The 20,544-nt window shown below is 44.3% G+C and overlaps 2 protein-coding genes across 21 annotated transcripts in view; one reads left to right on the forward strand and one right to left on the reverse strand.

Annotated features, from left to right (window-relative positions):
* LOC122162706 overlaps positions 1-18,203 on the forward strand; it is a 70,488-nt gene extending 52,285 nt beyond the window's left edge. For 10 of the 20 annotated variants that reach the window (XR_006169650.1, XR_006169649.1, XR_006169653.1 and 7 more), the window contains 4 exons: positions 2,013-2,065; positions 7,906-12,658; positions 13,212-13,464; positions 16,242-18,203. Coding sequence is in view for 4 of the 20 variants with exons in the window: in XM_042823269.1 (XP_042679203.1) it covers positions 2,013-2,065; positions 7,906-7,991; positions 12,488-12,658; positions 13,360-13,422 (373 nt within the window). In the remaining 16 variants the exon portion in view is untranslated. Of the gene's footprint in view, positions 1-2,012; positions 2,066-6,218; positions 6,287-7,905; positions 12,659-13,211; positions 14,399-16,241 lie in introns of those variants that run through there. The other 10 variants (XM_042823269.1, XM_042823270.1, XM_042823272.1 and 7 more) reach the window with 8 other exon arrangements.
* LRRN1 (leucine rich repeat neuronal 1) lies at positions 561-19,943 on the reverse strand. Its single transcript, XM_042823268.1, has 2 exons — positions 19,898-19,943; positions 561-6,238 (listed from the first exon to the last, which is right to left on the reverse strand). The coding sequence occupies exon 2, from the start codon at positions 6,021-6,023 to the stop codon at positions 3,873-3,875; it is 2,151 nt and encodes a 716-aa protein (XP_042679202.1). The 5' UTR covers positions 6,024-6,238; positions 19,898-19,943; the 3' UTR covers positions 561-3,872.
* Positions 19,944-20,544: the final 601 nt, after the last annotated feature.

Genomic DNA, 20,544 nt, shown 5'->3' on the forward strand with positions numbered 1-20,544 from the left:
AGAAAGCAGGGATCTGCAAAGTTAAACACAAATTCCAAGTCCTTTGGTGACTCTCATGAGATCCTGAGATTCGCAGGGCTCTGCAGGGTTTGCCCGAGTGGCAGAGGGCAGGAGGAGGCAGGCAGGTGCTGCAGGGATGCGCTGGGGATGGGTGGATGGAAGTTCCTCAGTGTAAATATCTCTGTAGTTGGGAACAGAGGTAAAAGATGTTATCTGGTAGCAGGACTCTCCCATGGGATGCAACAGTGGTATTTAAACTCGGGCTGCATGTAACATTCGCTTTCTCCCATGGAGGCACTCAGGGTTGTCATGAAGAATTGCAGGCCTAGCACGTCCACCTTGCTTTGGGTGCTGGGATGTCAGTGCAGCGTGCTGAGAAGGCAGATCCTGCAGCAGGAATACACGGCTGTGACACCTGTGTGCTGTAATCCAAGTTCATGTCCAGCGTGAGCGTGGGTCCACGGGTGAGAAGATCCCTTCTTGATGCAAGAGGATGTTACAGTTTGGGTGAGGAAGCGCAAAGTGGATGTAGCTAGAGTACTGAATACCACACTTGAATAAGCGACTTGCTCTTCAGGGCACAAGGATAGTTTATTATTGGGAAATCAGGTGGAAGTGACACTGCAGACGTTTAGTTGGGTATGAGATATCTACTCTTACACAGCATTTCTGAACAGCTAGCCAAGTCAAAGACAACTGTGGTTCTTCCCATGCTGCTTTATAGCAGCCAGGCTCCATCTCTGGTTCTGAGCAAACCGGGGGTGTTTTTGTCTCCAGTGAATGGTAGATGCAAATATATTTTGAAGGCAATTAGGCAAAGAGAATATTTTTATTTTTTGCTTACAACAAACTGCAAGCACAGAATTGCTAGGACAAGGCTGAAGGTTATTTGCTAAGATTATATGCCACATGTCATTAATCTCTTACCCACTGTTGGTTTTTTTTTTTTTCCTTTTATTAGCAGAATTTTAAATTTCCAGGAGAACTGTACAGAGCTCTAAGGGCACAGATTACAAGGCTGAAAATACATGTCACTGGTGGCTGTATGTGCAGAATGTGCGGCACTCACAGGGTGTTGTGGCTGTTGAGCTGTTGTCAGGGAACCTGCATCTCTCTGCCAGAGCCCCAGCAACATCAGCTGCCCTGAAATACTACAGATCAGCACATCCAGAAGTGTATGACTGTCATAAGGCCATTTTCTCTCGCTGTTCTTTAACAGCATTGCACTATAATGATAACAAATGACATAAAACTGCCAAATAGGTCTGCAGGGAAGAGCAGGCACATAATTTCCCCAGCGGCAAGGAACACATCAGACATTGCTTCCCTTCCCATACACCGACCCCGTCGGACAGGAGGCTCAGGTGAAAGCTTGTTGTGACCGAGTGTTGGTGGCACAGCTGCACGAGTGCTGCAGGGAGGTGGGGGAGGCAGGGGCCTGCTCTGCAGCATCTGATACCTGCTCAATAATTGCTTTCTCAAGACAATTTTATGATGTTGTGCAAGTTGGAAGCTGTAATTTTGCTGTCAACCTTGTCCTCCCTATGTCCTTTTCTCTGGAAAAAGTACAGTGAATCTTCAGTGCAAAAGATATCTCAGTTTTAATTCGTTATCATTGTTATAATGGTAGAGGCAGTTTTAAGGTTAGGATAGCATATACACAAGGTGGTAATTATTGCTCTTAAGCTTTTCTGGAGGAGAAGGCAAGGGGAGATTTTGCATGAACATAAAATATGGGAGAAGGTGACACGTGAATGCTGGCAGCATGCTGCTTCTCCATGATCAAAGGCCACTTGCCTAATCCCAACATGTAACTATCATGTGATTAAAAACGTGAGATCTCATGAACGTATAAAAAATTGTGTGTAGCAGAAGTACTTGATTTAAATGCATAATTAATAGCTTCACTCAGCTTTGCATCGAAATGCAAATTGACAAGGCATGTATCTGAGAGACTGAGGGTTCTGCACCAAAACACACCTATAAAACTACACTGACTTTTTCACTTGCAGACCGTTGGCTGAAGGGAAGAGAGAAGTTGGAAGCTGTCTGTCTGCAATTTTGGGTGAGTGCTGATTTTTTTTTTTTCTCGCTTAGATAAATCAGTGAGTTAACAAAAAAAAAAAACAACCAAACAAACAAAAACAAAACTTCAACCCCAAAATCCAGGCACATCCATTGTTGTAACAATTAACTTTTACTCACTAAGAACATTTGGCATGTAAAAACATTTAAAAGGTTGCACATCGACAAGTGGTCGGAACGCGTAGAAAACTCTGTGCTTGCTCGTTAGGGATCCGGTGTAACTGCAACCACAGGCTCCACCAGAACCCCCCTGCTGTGCCTGTGTGCAGTCCTGCTGAGAACTCCAGTGGATTCAGAAAAGACGACGTACAAAGCTTCTGTAGGTTCAACTGTCCCTTATGTGTTGATGTACCCAGTGCGCACACACACCAGTGCTTGCTGAGGCCTTCCACTTGAACAGACCAATCCAGTGAAATGCTCAGAGTCCTTGTTGACTTTAAGCCTGGTGAAACTACAGTTCCATATCGGACCCGAACTTGTTACTATTAGGTTGGGTTTAGCTGTCTCACTTTCTGCTGTTGAGGGCACATCAATCCCATGCACATTTTTTTCAAACGTAATGCCAGGATTTGGTTGCTTTCTATCAGTTTGGGAGCACTGAGTTGGTTTTTGTCCTAACTGATCATAATGACAGCTAAATGTCAGCTTCATTTCCGTCTCAGCTCCGAACATAAACAGAAAAGTATACAAAAAGGAAAAGTTTTTATACGCTGAATTATTTTTTTTGCTGTGTACCTTATGCCAAACAGTTTTGATTCTGCATGTGACTTACAGTCTAAATGCCAGACCTAGTTTTCCAATTATTTTCAGTATTTTGCATCCAGTGCAGAGAAAACACTATTAAAATAAATGCATTAAAAAAACAACAACAAAAAAACAACCCTGCAACTTAGCTGAAATGTAATCCCATCGAGAAAAAAACACAATATTTTTCTATGACATTTTGGGTATATTTTATGTCAAAACATGATCACCAGTCCAACTAGTGACATCTAAAACCAATACATTATTGTGACTTCTAAAATAAAAAAAAATCAGAACACAACTAAAGTTATTATAGCTCTGCCTTTGTTAAACACCAGGGGCGGTGGCTTAAGCACAACAAAACTCCAGTGTTTTTCAAAGGTGTCTACTGAAGAGAATAAAAAGAACAATTAACATTTAGTCTGTTACACTAAAAACCTGGGTGTACATATTTCTACTGCCTGTTAGCTTTACCTAAGCCTTTTCAACTACTACGAAAAGACAAAAGATAACTCATTGTCCAAAGTCAAAAACATTCAAATCAGTTGATACAACATTACAGTACAGTCAACTAACATCCTTCAGGGTCTCCTTTTTCTCAGTTTGAGTCCTCAGACCAGCATTACAAAACTAGTTCAATGCAGTTTCAAAACTGTCTGTTAGCTTTGCAAGATACTGTACTCTACTGATGGCTTCAGAAGAATGGGGTTGTGCTACTTTTGAATCACAGGTAACCCCAGCCTCTCATTAATTTTATTCAGCACTGCAGTTAGAACAGCATTAAGTTTAGCACAATAACTAAAAAAAGAAAAAAAAGAAAAAAGAAAAAAAGAAAAGAAATCTGGAAGCTAGGTGAAGCTGCCATTTGTGTCAAACAATTGCGATACGCTATACTAAAAAATTCTGAAATATCCACCTGTCCTCACCACTCTGCCACAAACTAGCAAAGTCAAAAATACAAAAGTCTTCAACTTCTCATTTTTGCAGAATAAAGCAAAAAAGTCTTTGTGCTCCTTACTACCAGAAGCAAAATATCCTCTGAGTTACCACATGTAATAGCTTCTGGATGTGTCGACTTGGGTCGGCTTGGTCTCTGCAGAACCATCCTTGTCCTTATCGCTGTCGCCTTCCCAGAGATTAATAAGTGGAGGATAGAGCTCATTCAGGGGGATTGAGGAGGTCTTTTGCATATATTTTTTCAACGAATGGTGGTAGTTTTTTCTCTTAAATCTTTTTGCAATGTAAACAGAAATGGAGGCAAGGCTAATTACAGCAAACATGGATCCCATGACCGCTGCCAGAGCAGTGCTGGTTTCCTGGTCTGAAATATCAAGCGCAAAAGCTGCATTTTTTGTTGTAACGTTAACACAGGACTTTTGTGTTTGTTGGTGGATGTTGGACACAGTGAGACACACTTCATAATCTGTAGAAGGTTGTAAATGCGTGAGGTTGTATTCATGTACATCAACTGGGACCCGAGCGGTGTATGTAATGTGAGGGTTGTCAATCTTCATAGTAGCCGACGACCATTTTAAATTGGAAGTCATGACATTGGAGTTAACTTTCCAAGAAACTAAAATGGAATGCGATTCAGCTTGCTTCACAAAGATTTTCAGGACCTGGGTGCCATCCAGAAGCGTTCCGTTCACCCGGATTGTGGCGACCCTGGTGTCAGCTCCCTCTACGTTCTGAGCAACGCAGGTGTACCTCCCAGAGTCTTCAATCTGGATGTTGGAGATTTCCAAAGTGCCTTCGCTGCTCAGCTTGTATTTGTCAGAGAGGCTTTCAACAGTGACTTTATTTCCGAGGGGAGTGACCCAGTAAATTTCTGGCTCGGGTTCTGCCATGGCCCTACAGTCTAAGAACACCGTCATGCCGATGTCCAAGTTCAAGTGATTTGGAAAGGTCTCGTGAGAGATCATTGGAAGACACTGCTCGTTTGAATCCTGCGTTAGCACTTCTTTCACCTGTTGTCCTCTGTACTCTGGAGGCATGGCGCAGAACATGGAGAGAGGTTCCATGAAGCGGATGTTGGTTTTGTTTGAGTTGATCCAGTGAATGACGCAGTCGCACCGCAGGGGGTTGCTGTGGATGCTGATCTCACGCAGGTTTGGGAGGGACTCCACTGTTTTTTGGTAGACGGCGTTCAAGGCGTTGTTGTTCAGCATCAAACTCTCCAGGGCAGGGACGTTACGAAAGGCCAAACGATGGATGTAAGACAGCTTTGGGTTGTTGGTGGCTTCCAGCTTTGTAAGTTCAGGCAGGTTGTCCAGCGCGTACCTATCCATAGAAACAAGCTCTCCCATGTTATTGATTCCAAGCTCTTTCAATCTAAGCATGTTTCTAAAATCACCTTCTTGAATTTTATGAATTGGATTTTTGTTGAGATCCAGGAATTTTAGATTTGGAACTTTTTCAAGTGCAAGCTGAGGAACTTTTACCAACTTGTTGTCATAGAAGGAAAGACTTTCAAGACTGTCCAAGCCTACCAAGGCATTGCCAGGGATGTCTGTGAGATACATACCTGCCAAAACAAGACTCCTTAAATTGGAGAGAGGTTTGAAGTTCATATCTAGTATTCCAATCACCGGATTTTCTCCAATCATAAGAATCTCTAAGTTAGGAGTAGAATCAAACCAACGGCTGTCAATAACCTTCAATTTGTTGGAGTTGAGATGTAATCTTAAAAGATTCTTCAGGCCAGAGAATGCATTTGCAGAAATGCTGCTGATCTGATTATGATTTATATATAACTCCTGAAGATTGCAAAGGTCTTGCAAGCAGTAGTCAGTCATCTCCATGATCTGGTTTTCCTCCAGGTGCAAAGTAGTCAGCTGAGTAAGATTTGAGAGCCCCACGTCTTTGATGCTTGTGAAGTTATTTTGTGAAAAATCTAACTCTGTTAAATTAAATAGCAGTTGGAGTTCATCTGTGGTCTTTGCAATATTGTTGCTTTGTAACAGAAGGACTTGAGTGTCACTGGAAAGATTGCTGGGGATTTTTGTTAAACGAAGGTCATTGCAGTCAACTGTTGTGGCTTCCCTGTATGTTGACTGTGGTGTAAACCATGGCCTGATTTCGCACACACAGAGCTGGGGACATTCATTACTCTGTACGGAAGACTCAGTTAATGAATTCGTTAGCAATTCTAGCACCACCTGGCAAACAGTTAAAACTAATCTAATCTTAGCCATGCTGGTCAGCTAGTGAATTCAGCTCCTCAGCCCCTTAAAATAACAACAGACCGAGAGCGTAATTTGTTGTCAGGTAGGAAATGTAAAGCTTAAAATTTGGTGTGAAAGGCTTGGACATCCAGAAAATGAAAGTTGATTTTGTAAGAGAAGACAATAAATGGTCTGAAGGCTCTCAGCTGCTCCTCTGTGTTCCAGGATCTTCTACAAATCCGTGCCTGAAGATAAAACAGATAAGGAAACGTTATGCTCATGTGTCATACACGGTTTGTATATTCTTTCTTTGTCTTTAAGGAAAAGGACCTGTGATGACAGCTGCAAGCATTTTAATATTCAGATCTCTTAAGAAAATTCATACTTGGTACAGTCAGATATGTATAGTTTGGAACTCTCCTCTATTTCAGATTTGCATGAGATCGTTCTTGAGTGACTACAAAAATATATGCCATCATCTGAGAAGAAAACTTCCAGATCTCTTATTTTTATTATTCAAATTGGTCTGAATGGCTTAGGAAGTGTTGAAGGCCCAGGACGTGCTTTTGAGTACAGGCAGATACCAAATGGGCGCTCAGAACACGATCCCAAGTAGAATTCAGGCTGAGAGTGTTACTCCAATGACTTGTGCTTTGGCTGTAGAGAATTATGGCTTAGAAACATGTGGCTTTCTAAGTTCCAAACAAAATGCATAAGAACTTTGACAAAATTCATCCAAGTTAATCAAATCAGTTCCAGATAATAGTTTAGACTTGATCCAGCTAAGCACCAAACAATAACACCAAATATGATTAGATGCCTGCGCTGTCCTCCTTTCAGCTGTTTGTACTGCGCTGTGTGTCACCTGCAATGTTCACCCTGATTCCCATCACTGAATGAACTGCAGGATTCACGTATGTTTGGACACTGAAGTTCTCATAAGGCACGTGTTGAAAGGAAACCTGATGGTGTCCATCAGGCCTCTCAGAACATGAGGTGATGCTGCACCTCGTGCGATAGTGATTGCAGTGAATTATGTTAACGACAAAAAAAGATGAATCGTCTGAAAACCCTCGAGTTGTGCTCGAAAAAGACTAAGAAACACCGATGAACTGTAGTAGAAGAAATTAGGAAGAAGCTGCTTTATTTTGTTTTTCATTAGAATTTAGTGAAGCCTCAACCAAAGCCCACAAAAATAATTCTATATAAAATAGAAGAACTAAATACAACTTTAAAAATCGGCATCTAGACAGTGGTGACAGGAGTGACATCTATAATCCATAATTATTGCAAAATCTGGTCAGCATATTAAGTAACTTATTTCAGATCATGATAAGCAGTACAAACCAAAGGGCATTTTTATTTTGGTGCGCTGTTATTTGTTCTGTGGTTGTATTTTGGATGAAGAGAACCAGGAGCATTGGCCAGAAAGCATCTGACCCTGCTGAGTTAGATTTTCTGTCTGGTAGCAAAGATTTCAATTAGAGATGAGAAGACTGTGCTGGAGGGGGAAAAACCAAATGCAGAACAAACATTCCTTCTCAAACAACTCTGAACTGATGAAAGAACTGAAGACTGACTGCATTAGAAAAAAATCCTAATGATGATACTGTAGTTGTAAGAATATACACTGCTATAGAGAGATGAGGAAGGTGACATAAACTGAGTTATTCTGGCTTTTATAGAAGCTTCTCTCAGTAACAGTCCATTTGTAGCTGATGCAAAATAAGAGTTCTAGCAATACTGATGATGTCAGAAGCTTAATTAATTCCAGATTTTCCAGCATTTGTAGTATTTGTCATGTAATAATTCATGATCTAATTCAGTAACGATCTCAGAGTTTTACTTAAGAAGCCTCGAGCTGCAGTTCTGTGTGGTCTGTTCCCTTGCAATATGGACATTTCTCTTCCAGCTTTGCGGTACTACTGGCTCGGAGTGAGGCAAAAAAGCAGCAGTACCAGGCAGCAACGTGCACCAAACCACATAGCTCTGCAAGAGGTAAATCTGCTCCACTCCTTCACAGCCTGTCCTGCAACTTGTTTCTAGGTGATGTACAGAAGGATGTCCGTGCCTCATAAAGCTGCAGTCCCTACTGGTATGTTAGCACTGATTTAACTCTGATGTAGTTATACGAATCATGTAATGTCTTAAAAATGAAACTGCCTGAAAAAGACTTCAAAGCTTCTATTAAAATGTGGGGGAGCACGTCCAGAGTACTAAAAAAAAAATAATAATTCAATCATTTCTTTGTCAAATATTTATAGCATCATACACATTGCATTTGTTGTTCCTCCTTGCTAAGAAGGTATTTCTGGACTAATTGAATCGGCTTCTGGCGTTTTTGATCACTGTAGGAATATGATTTTGCAAGTTAACAGTGGCACTTCCTCTTCTCTGCTTATTTGCTACTGCAAATGGATTTAGTTCTCTTCAACTGGAAAATGTTCTTTGGAAATGACCTCACGTTATTGTCTCCAATCTCCCCCAGCCCAGGGAAGCATGGATGAAGCCAGTAGTGAAAATCCATTGTAACGTAGGTTCTGATCAGCTCCACATGCCTAGCCAGTCTAATGCTGTGCTTTGTGAATGACATCCAGAGGCCACAGCACAGGGAAAGGCCAAGTGATGGACTTTTGCATTACCTGCTGCCTACGCTGTAAGACCACATCCATCGCTGTAGTAAAAACTAAAAATGTGGCAGTTATCAGTGGAAAAAGTGTGCTATGGTATTCACTAAACAGTAATGGCTGTTTGTTCTGTGCTTTATGTGTGCTGTGGTGGATTTGTTGGTGGGTCAGCTGAAGGACACCCAAGCTTTGAGAACGAACTCTCTGACACTACATGGTCCAAAATGACCATTGATGAAAAACTGCAGAGCCAAGCAGATAAACCAGGCGTGGGTCCTAGGAGAGAGGGAATCATCCCAACTCCCTGTGAACTCAGTGAGGCGGAATGAAGAAGCATCTGAGTGTCGTTATTTGAGTCTCGTTATTTGCTGATACCTCAGTGTTTTTGCCCAGTGAGAATCCTTCTGTGCCGAGTCACTGTGTTTGGGGTTGGTTTGTTCGAGACAAACACAGTTCCTCCATAGTAGCTGAATGCAGTAGGAGCCAGTGAGAATTCAGGGGGCTGGTTCAAAAGATTTCAGCTTTGGAAAGCCATGCAGTTAACGCTTGCTCCAGAAAAGGGGCACATAAAATCACTTTTTTCTGAAACTGATGCTTAATGGGGGCCATGTGATTGGTGGAGGTTGTTTTGAGTGCATGTAAGAAACTATATATGTTTAAAAAAATATCGTGTGGGGAAACTGCCAGGCCTGGGAAGCGCAGTGCAAGCTGTCCTGGTGAGGCTCAGCGTTGACTCCGTGCTTTAGACATCAGCTTTTAGCATTCTCTGCCTTCCCTTCTGTTTATGAAATTCATTTTTTAGTGCACCAAACCTCTACAATAGTCATTACAGGTGTGAACTTGCTATCAACAGAAATAATGCTTAATTTTATGGGAGATGCATAGAGGGAATTATTTCGCTAGGGGCTAAATAAATACATTTTCCATAGCACCTCTCAATTCCCAGAGCATTAAGAAACCACATTTCTGTCAGTAAGCAAATCCACAGCTGATGTCTGGGCTATCAGCATGCTCATATTTCTTGCAGACTGAAAATGTGATCATCATTCTTGCTTCTTCCCTCCCAGTAATGCAAGGAGGAAGATCCCTTCCTGTCTGGGTTGTGAAACCTGCTTAACTTAGAGTATTTGTTTTACTAAGGGAAGATAATGGTAGGGAAGAAGGGGGTGGCATCTGGTTCTGGGGCAGGAGGGTCTTCATTGCAGTGCTCCTGCCCCAGAGGGGAGCTGTTGATTGTTCGGTTGTTGGGGTGATCCAAGCAAAAAGCAGGGTTAAATTCCCATCGCATTAACAGGAGAACGTTAAGGAACAATCTCGAAAAAAACCCAACCCTATTCATTGCAGTGTTTGTAGTTAATTTGCAAACTACAAAAAATAGATGCTGAATGTGTTTTCTTGGCCCAAGGAAGATGAAGCATTGTCGTTCAGTGGCAGTTGTATTAATGGTCACTGTTAACAACTGCTGAAAAAAGAAACAAGATAGTTTGCACAGGGCTATTTGGGTACCTGTTTAGAAACAGCTATTCTTCTATTGCAGTAGAATAGAAAGCATCACCCTCTCCACAGTTAAGTAGTTCATTCTTGAAAAATTCCCTTTCTATTGCAAGTAGCATCAGCGCAGATTTTGGTTGGCAGCCATATATGCTAAACACGCCTAGGTAGGAGTCTGAGGGATCAGATACATAGAGAAAATTACCTCAGGCTAAGACAAGCAATTTATTTTGTGCTCGCTGTGAGCCAGAAGCACACGCTGATCTGCAGCACCTCCCCATTTCTCCACAGTGCCATTTTCATCCAGCAAGCCTAAGCAGTGCAGCTAGTCTTTTGGAAAATTGTCTGTTGTGCTAATGTTCTGTTAATGACTTGTGCAGCTTGCTTATTTCCCATCATCATCGTTTGTGAAACGACTCTTGTCGGAGCTCCCTGCAGCACCAGGGAAGCTCAGCGGCGGCACTGCGGGCTGTGGGGAAGGCCTGGGCCACGCAGCCAAGTTGTGGCAGCACGTGGGCACATCTGTCACACAGTGACGCCCATCTGAATGATCTGGAGAGCCTTCAGCTGAAGCACGGGGATTGAGAGAGCTGAGCGCGGGGCAGAGCGCATACAAAGCATGGCTGAGTCAGGGGCAGGAGGCACCCATGGGGGCAGGGATGCTGCAATAGGCAGGTGCACCTCGAGCCCTCTGTGAGAACAGCTGGCCCTAGCCGGGTTGGGACATGGGCAATTCTAAGAAAAGGATGTTGAGCTGAAGTGTTTGCAGTTCCATATCCGTGCATTTTGTGTGGAGGAGAGCTGACTTATTGGCGCTGTGCTGCACTTCAACAATAACCTTCAATGGCGCGACGCGAGGGAGACATTCGTGTACGGCCACAGGCACGTGTGTGTGCAGCCAGTAACCTGCTAGGGAAGTAAGCACAGCACAAAACCTTCTCTGAAGTGTTGTGTTCCCATCATCGGGTCTGACTGCAGGCGAGAGTTGCAGTGACCTCGTGTACCTCCTAGAGAAAGCCTGCTCCTGGACCCAGAGGTGCAACTGACCTACATGGAGAGCTCGTTTCCCCCAAGAGTCACATTTAGAAGGGCAATCCTGTTCAGAGAAATGCTGAGGAAATATAAAAGAAGCCTTTTCTATGGAAGTTTTTAATGTTGTGGATGTCATCAGGAAATAAGATACTGACGGGACTGCATGGGTAAAATACAGAAAGGTCAAGCTCGAATGGTGCAAGCCACTTGAAAAAGCACACCAGAATCTGAAAACGGGAGTTTGTTGTTAAAAGCAAAGACAGAAGAAAGGACTTACAGAATATGTAACAAAGGAACAAAAGCTTCAAAACGTGTTCTCAGGGATTTGTAATATTTACAGTTTTGGGTTTGTTTTTCTTTTCCATACAAGTAATGCGTTGCTTTTTAAACTGTATCTTTTTGTCTGCTCATACGTTCCAAAATAAAGTCAGTGTTTAATTTTAGGGAAAGCTCCAGGGAAGCGGGGAAAGCTGTGATGAGAAGGCGATTTGCTGTGTTTCGGAAGACAACCTCAGCATGTTTTATCTGTACTCTTTTGAAAAATACTAGCCTTATCTCCATGGAAGAAATGCAAAGAGCATCCTCTTCATAATTCTTGCACTTCACAAACAGCATATTACATCTGACGTTTAAAAATTGCAATTTATTGTGGGCCTATTCGTAAAGCTTGTGTCTGATGCAGTGTTTTTCACTAAAATATTGAAGTAATTTTGTGGGAGAGAGGAAAATCCTTTCCATTTATTTACTGATCTTTAGTACAGAGGGATATCTAGCACAGTACAGTTACTGTACATGGATGGCCCATCAAATCAACCTTCCAATTGCAACCCTGCTTGTCATCTGTTTGAAAATCTCTTGCAAATTACCATTAACAAGTCATATTAAAAACATCAGGAATAATAAGTGCTTTCAAACAGTGGGCTGTCAAATTACATAGTCTGTTTGTTCTTTAGGAAGGAAGAATTCATAAAAGCATTTAACAGCCTTGAAAACCTGAAAGGCAAGACATGTTTGTTCAGTAGTAATATTCTTACACGAGAAACTCAACTTATTTTCTTAGCATGTTTATTTTCATAAGAAAATGTTTGTTTTCATGAGAAAATAGATTAATCTTGAGAAAATATGGGCTGTTCTTTTGTGCTCATGACTGTAGTTTTCATCTCCTCCTACACAGGGTCTGGTCCTGTTCAGTACGAAGGCAGGAGTAAAGCTTTTATTTCATTCACTGGAGAAGAATCATGCGCCTTATTATTATCCTCATTCTATGTAATTACCAGATAAAATTATTTGAATAAATTGGCTTTCATGACAACCAACCAAATCATTTCTATCCTGGCTTAAAAGCCAATTTCATCTCCTTGTAGCTCTTCTGCACTGGAAGGCAGGACAAGTTCGTGGAGCAGGCAGAGCAGCGTGCCCCGGCCTCACCTGCGCCCTGCGGAGCTGTGGGGCAGCTGCACAAAGATGGCACGTCCCCCTGCTAACCTGCATGTTTTGCTTTCCAGCACATCCAAGGTACCGTGGTTGATGAAGGACGAAACAGGGAAATTCATTCATTTCCAGCTGTACGGCTGTCGTGCTTTCATATCCTCCTGTATATTTTAAATGCAAGGGAGAATTTAAACCTAATTGGTTTTAGCTCGTAGAGCATCAAAAATTTACAGAGCATAGCTAATTTTGGGAGACCTGTTCCAACTATTTTTTGCATTTAGTGTATTTGCTGGCTAAAGCATGAAGGGAGACAAATATTACAGAGATATTACTGCATCTTCTAATTAAAGAACAGGCAGAATTCAATCTCGGCACATTCCAAATCTCTGTACCAAATGAAAGGATCTGAAGAACTTGTTACTCATGGGGGTATGTGCTTCCTGGATTTCATACTAGAATGACTCTGGCAATAGGAAGCAGAGACGGGAGGGTCCAAATCAAATTAAGAAAAATAATAAAATATTAATGGGAATTTTAAACAAGGAAATAGCTCTAGAAGAAGAATGGGGGGATTTAAAAGCCTAGGCTAGTTTTTGGATTAAATTTCTGGTTTGTTTTCTTTTTTGCCTGCTCCAAGAAGCAAGACAGCTTTGCTAGTGGATGTTTTACAAATGCTAAAATGTGGAACGCATAAGAAATATTTTCAATAAGGAGAAATATGGATGCCAGAACTGCACAGAACTTTCAGAGTGCAAGAGAAAAACCGCCGTCGTCTCTCCTTGCAGGCTGGCTTTCTGGCAATGCGATTCCTTTGCTTCCTACGCAGTTCTAGATCAAACTCCAGTTAGTGAGTCACCGAGGATCCCCGTGGTCGGGAAAGACCCCAGCACGTAAGTAGTTGTTACTACAGTAAAAGATGCCAGACAATCTTTTCCTGAAATGGTAGCCAGTAGATACTCACTCATTTCAGCTTTTATTTACGTGCGTGGTATGAAAAGGACAGACAGTGGTGCTGGCTTTAGGACGTTAGCAACACTTAATAATAACACATATGTAGGTGTGCACACGTGTACATGGAATGAGCAAATCACATACAGCTCCACCTTTATCTTCAGGCAAGAAGAAAAGAGGTGCTTTTTTCCTGTTGATCCCTGTTGCTACTTCAGCAATTGTTTCCTGCAGCTGTACTACGTCTGTAGTTTTCAATTATGGGTGATTAAGTATGGATCTATACTTTATTATTAGCTACATCTATATCTACTCCAATTATATGTGTAGTGTTCGTACACAGACACCAGCTGCTAGAATAAAATAGACCTTTATTGATTTTTTTCCTGGAGTTATACGCTTGCAAGATCAAATTTTCTATTTCTGAGCTATATTTACATGTAAATGTTAATAAAACCATATATCCACTCGCCTGATAGAGACCCCTTATTGTTCACTCAAGACTAGCAATAACAACATAAATAGATTTATCATGGGAGGCACTGAGAGATCTAATAGAAAGGCTGTTAGCACGGAGGCAAAGATCTGGAACTCAGCCAAGCTGAGATGGGATAGAAGTAATTCCATTAAATGGCCATAGATTTGTTTTTGGTAGTCGTCTGAAGAAAGGTTTTGTTCCCATCCATGAAAAAAGTTATTTTCTCCCTAGTCACATGGCTGTATTAAATGACCCTCCCCTGCCACTCCTGGCAAGTTTTCTGGGCTTTTGAATGGGTTTCTACACCAAGTTCCCATTTGTCTGAGAGCCTTCTGCTTTTGTTCACCACCGATAACATCAGCCACCCTGTAATGAGAAAATAAACATTGTATGGAGTGCGTGTGTTCTATCATTTCACTCCAAAACTGATATAGCAAGTTTTGCTTGAAATGCAGAGCAGGTCATCTACCACATCACCTGAGAACGGAGAGAACGTTAATAGCCTATATTCACCCATTTCTTTTTGTCTGAAGCGCCACTAAATCTGAGTCTTGGTTCTATATGGAAGCTTTGTTCTATATTTTCCAATCTTGCTTTGAGAAGTTCAGGACGTGGAGATATATATATATATGTATGTATGTATGTAGAAAAAATAGGTATATGTTTAAGAATAGACCTACGAATCGTTCCGTTAGCTCCAGTTCTTAGTCTTGTCATTGCCAACTCAGCAGCTCCTCCACAGATGGGTTTATTTCAGAGTGCTTGCAGAAGTGCTGCATGTGGCAGAAAACAAGTTATTTTAAGTTAACAAAACTCTACAGATAAATCTTTACCTAATTAAGGTGATTTATCCAGGCACGGTCACGTTTAATCTGTCTGTACTCGACTTGTCTCACTCACCAGCTAACTTAGAACATCCATCTGCTTTTGCTCAGTGCCTGGTGCTGCTGTGAGCTGCCCATACAGACCTGCTCTTGCAGCTTAGCTCTTGTTCACCTATGGGTCAAATAAGTTAGCTCTGTAACACATCTACTTTTCAGTGCAGTGCCTATTGTGAGCAGTGGATCTCTGTCAATATTTACTGTTTCTGTTAAGAGCGACAGATCGTTTGTAATTTAAGAATTGAGCAAGGCCAATCAGTAGCTCATCTGCATCCCAGTAATTATATGCAGTACATTAGCAAGGTATGCATTTATTGGGCATTTTTAGACTCGCTTAATAGAATAAATGAAATGATGTATAAGAAAAACAGGATGTGGAGGATTAATTGTAACAAGGACAAACATTTCCAAATCACAAAAAAAGGGTAATTCAAGCTGTGACTGATACTTTACATATATGTATGTGTGCATATGCATATGTAAAAGTCAGCCTACCAAATTTTGGACTAACTTAGGAACTGTCCCAAATAACATCTGTGTGTTTATTAGTAGTTACTTAATCTTTGATTCTTGATGTTGTGGGTCAACCCATGAAAATCACAGAGCCCTAGAGCACATGGTCCAGGCAGACAGGAGAACCCTGCTGCCATCACAGTGGATGTGCTCAAAGCACAAGTATGCTGTGCCCCTCTAGTTGTGGTGCTCTGGTCGTGAGTCACACAGAGCTTAATATGAATCCAATTGTAAGTGAACTGCAAAGACTGCATTTTGCTTGATGACCATCAAGTTACGTTGACTGCACAGAAGTAGTTGTGAATGAAATACAAAAAGAATCAATGATGAGAATACGATGAACCAGGTTCCAGTAAAAAGAGGAAAAGGCAAAGGACCATTTCCCTTGAACTGGAGCATCCCCATGCCTTGCCCCATGGATGCCTTCCCCCATCTACCAATGTCATCTTTAAAACTTGACTCTGGCAGGATAACCTCTGGTGAAACATCCCACCAAGAGACAAAGCTGCAGGCTTCTGAGGTGGAGGTCTGCATTAACCACATCATCAGCAGAGGAGGTCCCCCAGGTTTGGGAGGTAGTGAACAAAGGCCTTGGTGCTGGGTGGAAAAGGCAGGTGTTTCTGGAAGGTAAGACTCCATACCTGCACGAGGCCAAAGGGGCACAACAGGCACAGACCTCCAGGGGAGGCTCAGCTTCAAAAAGGTCAGATTCCTGCTCTAATCAAAGCTGACTGATGCATGAATGCAACGTTCGCGGCTGCTGCTTAAATTAAATACCTGGAAATGAGATGCTGACAATCTCTAGAATTCCTAAACAAAACCTGTAAGTCATCTATCTTGCCTACAGTGTTAAACAGACCACTTCAGTTTGTGAAGTGGCCGAGGAAAATACTGCCCTGCATCACCACCAAGGACCAGAGGTCAGCGCTTCGGGGGAGAGAGTTACGCAGCAAGAGCATCGTACCAAATAAAGTAGGAGAGAGCTGTTTCTCTGTGGCACTTTTATAACATCTGTGCATTCTCAATACAGCATCCTGTTAAGTGTTTCAGGACTTATTTACAACTGCTTTTCCCTTATCTTTCTTCAAGTATATATATTTATAAAAAACAACAAACAGGTATCTGCTCCCTTTTGTATGCTTGATCTTTAGAAATTGTGCTCCAAGTAAAAATCTGTTCCCATTCTTTTGGCAATTCGGTCAGCTGGAAGGTCAAGAAGATGCTAGCTTGTACCACCAATCAAATTAAAATCTTACAGTTCAGAAGGTGAAGTTGTGAAAGCATTCAATGTTTTATAGTGGAATTGAAGAGCAGACACTAATTCTCTTCTCATTGATGCCAAAGACTTCTGCTTTCTTCATGAGGAAGAGAACTAGGCCAACTCAAAATAGGCCAATCCAGTATTTTCCTTCAGTGCCACACATAAAAATGAAAGATGATGTCTGAATTGCAAAACAAAATTCAAATAAAGTTGCAAGGCTTCAGGAAGCAATAAGAGAAGGTAACTTGAAGTACCTTAGTCCAGGTATCCTTCAGAATGGCATGGAGGCATGCCCTGTTACTGGCCTCATGAAGCCAATTAGTGGAGGATTAATCAATCAGCTGCAGGAAAAGAGTCTAGAATAGCAGGCTCATCACATGCATGCTCAGTAGCCCTCTGATTTCTCTTTTCAGAATTCAGGCACTCTGGTTTAGGGAAGCAGGATTACCACGCGCTGACAAAAGCAGCTCTAAGCCAGGTAGGAATCAAAAACGTGAGCCCATCTTCTCACAGCAAGGCACACGCCAAGGGTAGAGCTGCAGATGAGCATGAGAGCACTTTGTTCCTGAAGTGAACTGCTGTGGATCTGTGCAGGTGCACGTGGTGGTGGTGGCACCCAGCCTTGTTCCCTGTGCCCCATGCTGGCATCACCGCCTCCAGCACAGCTGGGAGAAGGCAAGGCTGTGCATTCAGAAATGAGGTTCTGGGTTGTTTTAGGAAAAAAAAGTATTTTGTATTTACCACAGCATTTAAGGCCCGATCCTGCTAATTACTCAACTGGAGCTCAGGATTTAGGATTTGCTGTGGGAGCTCTGTGCATCCTGCAGGACGGGGCTTCTCACCGCATGAAGATGTGAGCGCGGCTCTGGGCTCACTGCAAATTGCCACTGTATAAACAGACAGCAGCTCAATGGATTTGTGTGCTGCCCAAAAGTTTGCATGGATTTTCTGCAGTTCTCTGTCTACAAAATGTCTGCCAGGAAAAAAAAAAAAAAAAATCTTGAGCTTGGGAGGATGAAGTATCACACGTGTATTGTTCATGTAGCTATGGTAACCTACAAATGCCACCAGTGTTTCCATTTCATACACAAATGAGGGGACAGCTGTGGAGACCACATGTCTGCCAATGGAATAATATATGTGAACTAGGATGGCTTGGCCAGAAAATTACAACTCATTTATATTAATCAGGGCTTCAAAGAACGGCCATCTCTGCAGAGATGAAGTCCACAGTAAAAGGGAGTGATTTTGTTTCTCAAAGTGTTTGGCTCTTCAGTAAACATCTTCACCATCCTCCTACTTGCCGATTTAAAAGTAGAAGTGTTGTGAGCAGGCGGTGCCCTTCTGTAAATCTCACTTCACTTTTTGCCTTGGTGTGGTCTTTTTTTGCTGTCTGCCCTCCGGCCCAAAGCCCACCTGGGAAAGCAGCAGTTCCCAAGCAGGCAGAAATTAGCCCAGAACTGGAACCTGGCCACCAAAGTGAGACAACAAAAACAACTTCTTTTTGTTGTTGTTGTTTTACTCATTGATAACACTAACAGAAATAAAAGCTTCAGAACAAATACTGTTTTTGTTTTTTTTAAGTTGTAAAATATGAACTCTGACCTTGTATCATCCCCACCACTACAATCAACAATAAGACAGACAACCTAACAAACTCAACAGTACAAATCAACAGCCTTTTCAGCCAACTACTGAGCTGCAGTACAGGCAGGGCTGTGATGCAAGGCAGTCTGAGTGCCCCTCAGATCCCCAAGCAGCAGCTGGGGGCTGCCAGCAGCAGCAGCAGAACAGCACACACTGCTCAGCAAAAGTTTCCCTGGCTGCTGCAGTGCCACGCTGCTGTAGCACCTCGAACAAAGGCTGCTGCATCGGGGCTGCCACTGCAGGCAGCCAGCACTGCTCCACGCTCCGCGCGGTGATGGTGTGAGCCTTCCTGAGTGCTCATGTAAAGGACTGCATTTTCTGTGTGATAAGGACTGATATGCGTCTATGTGTGTTTTTAAAGCAGAGCTTCCTCGCTTTCAGCTGCGTTCCAGCCCTGTTAAACCAACGGGAGCAGAAGTTTCTCGTTGCAGCCTGTTGGGATGCTCTCAGCATGGACTTACTCACATTAATTACTAACAAACAAAAGAGGCGACAATGGTTTTTCACAGCTGACGTTACAATGCCCTTATCCTTTTGTAATCTACACAACCTGATACAAAACCCTACTACTTTCAACAGTCAGCAATATTCTTCAGGTCTGTTCTAGCTAAATGGAAGATACTTTATAGCATCCCACCAGCTGACCTTTTGAAGTCCCAACCGCCCACTGCACTGGGTGTTTCTATAAGGGCTACTTGAAGTTTCACTCCGATAACTGCGCACCTCAACCCAGCCCTTCAGACACCTATGGGGGCCGACGTTCAGCTTCGGACATTCGAAGCATCTGCAAGATCACCCGGTGTGTACGTCAATCCTTCCCAATGAAAAGTTTATTGCCTCGTTCCGAGATGCGGCTTTGTTTACAGCGCAGCTTTGAGTCTGCGAGGGAAGAACCGAGGGGTTCACAGAGCAGTTTCGTTCGAGAGATCCTAACGGGAACCACGGAGCTCCTTCGGGACAAACCCACAGCGGCTCCCGCGCTATTTGGGGCGGATTCCGGAGCGGATTTCCCCCGTTACCCAGCGGGAAGCGCTCCCCGAAGCGGCACCAGCAGCAGCCCGGGGCCACCCGCCGCGCTCTCCCCGCAACACCGCGCCCGACCCGCAGCCCTGCGGCAGCGCGGCACCGCTACGCGCGATTTTCAGCCCCGCGAGCGGCGTGCGCCGGAACGAGCGGGCAGCGGGGGGCCGATAAAAGGGGCGGAACCCCCTCCACACCGGCACCGATCGGCACGGCGAGGAGCGCGAGACGCCGGAGGAACCCGGCCTCGGACCGGAGGCGGCCCCGCGCACACCGCCTTTATCCCGCGCTCCATTGTTCCACAGCGGGCTCCTCATCCGCTCCCATCGCCCCGCGTGAATGCACGAGGCCAGACAGCTGCCGGGACGCGCTGCCATTCGCATGCAAATCAGAGGGGGCGCGGACGCGCGCCGCAAACTTCAGCCCGGGGCGCGCACCCCAGGCAGGAAAATAATAACGGCCGTACGCCACGGCAGGGCCGCTGTGCCCGACTGCGGGCGGCAAACTTTCCCCCCTCACCGGGCATCCCCGCGGCGACCCCCACCGCGCCCCCCGCCTCTCCCAGCGGCACTTACCGGCGCCCGGGGGGGCGCTGTCCGCGCGGCCGCTCCTCTCCCGCACGCAGCGGCGGCGCCGACATCCGCGGCGGAGAGAAGGCGGAGGGACCGAAGGGAGGAGCGCAGAGCCGCGCCGCCACCCGTTCGTTCGCTCGCTCTGTGCCGCCGCCGGCGCGCACCTGGGTAGGCGCTGGCGGTCAGCTGACGGGCTGCACTCTGATTGGCTCCCCCGCCGCGGCGGCACCATCTGCGCGGGGCGGGGCGATAGGAGGCCACGCCCGCTAGCCTCGCTCTTCCCACGTAGCCCCGCCCCTCGGAGCGCTGGGAGCGTGAGAAGCTTTCGGACGTCCTTGCGCGCACCTGTAGGCTCTCTCCTTGTACGCACCTTGCGCCCCTGAGACGCTGCAATCGAGCAGCTCGTCTGTGAGGAGAGGGATCCCATCCACGGCCACCCCCGGGAGGTGCGAGGGTAGAGCCGGGCTCTGCTCAGCGCGGCCCGCAGGCACGGCGCGGTGCCCGGGAGCTGCTCCTGCCCCGGCCCTGGGCGCACGTAGGGGTGCGGGACCACGTGCTGCTCGTTAACTCCTCATTAGGCTTCAGACTCAACAGCTGCTGACAGGAGGGTGCGAGGCGCGGGTTCCTCCTCCCGGTGCTGCTGGCAGTTA

The sequence above is a fragment of the Centrocercus urophasianus genome, unplaced genomic scaffold (genome assembly GCF_019232065.1).
Source record: "Centrocercus urophasianus isolate 14NV4802_14NV808 unplaced genomic scaffold, USGS_Curo_1.0 seq_22, whole genome shotgun sequence".
Taxonomy (NCBI): Eukaryota; Metazoa; Chordata; class Aves; order Galliformes; family Phasianidae; genus Centrocercus; species Centrocercus urophasianus.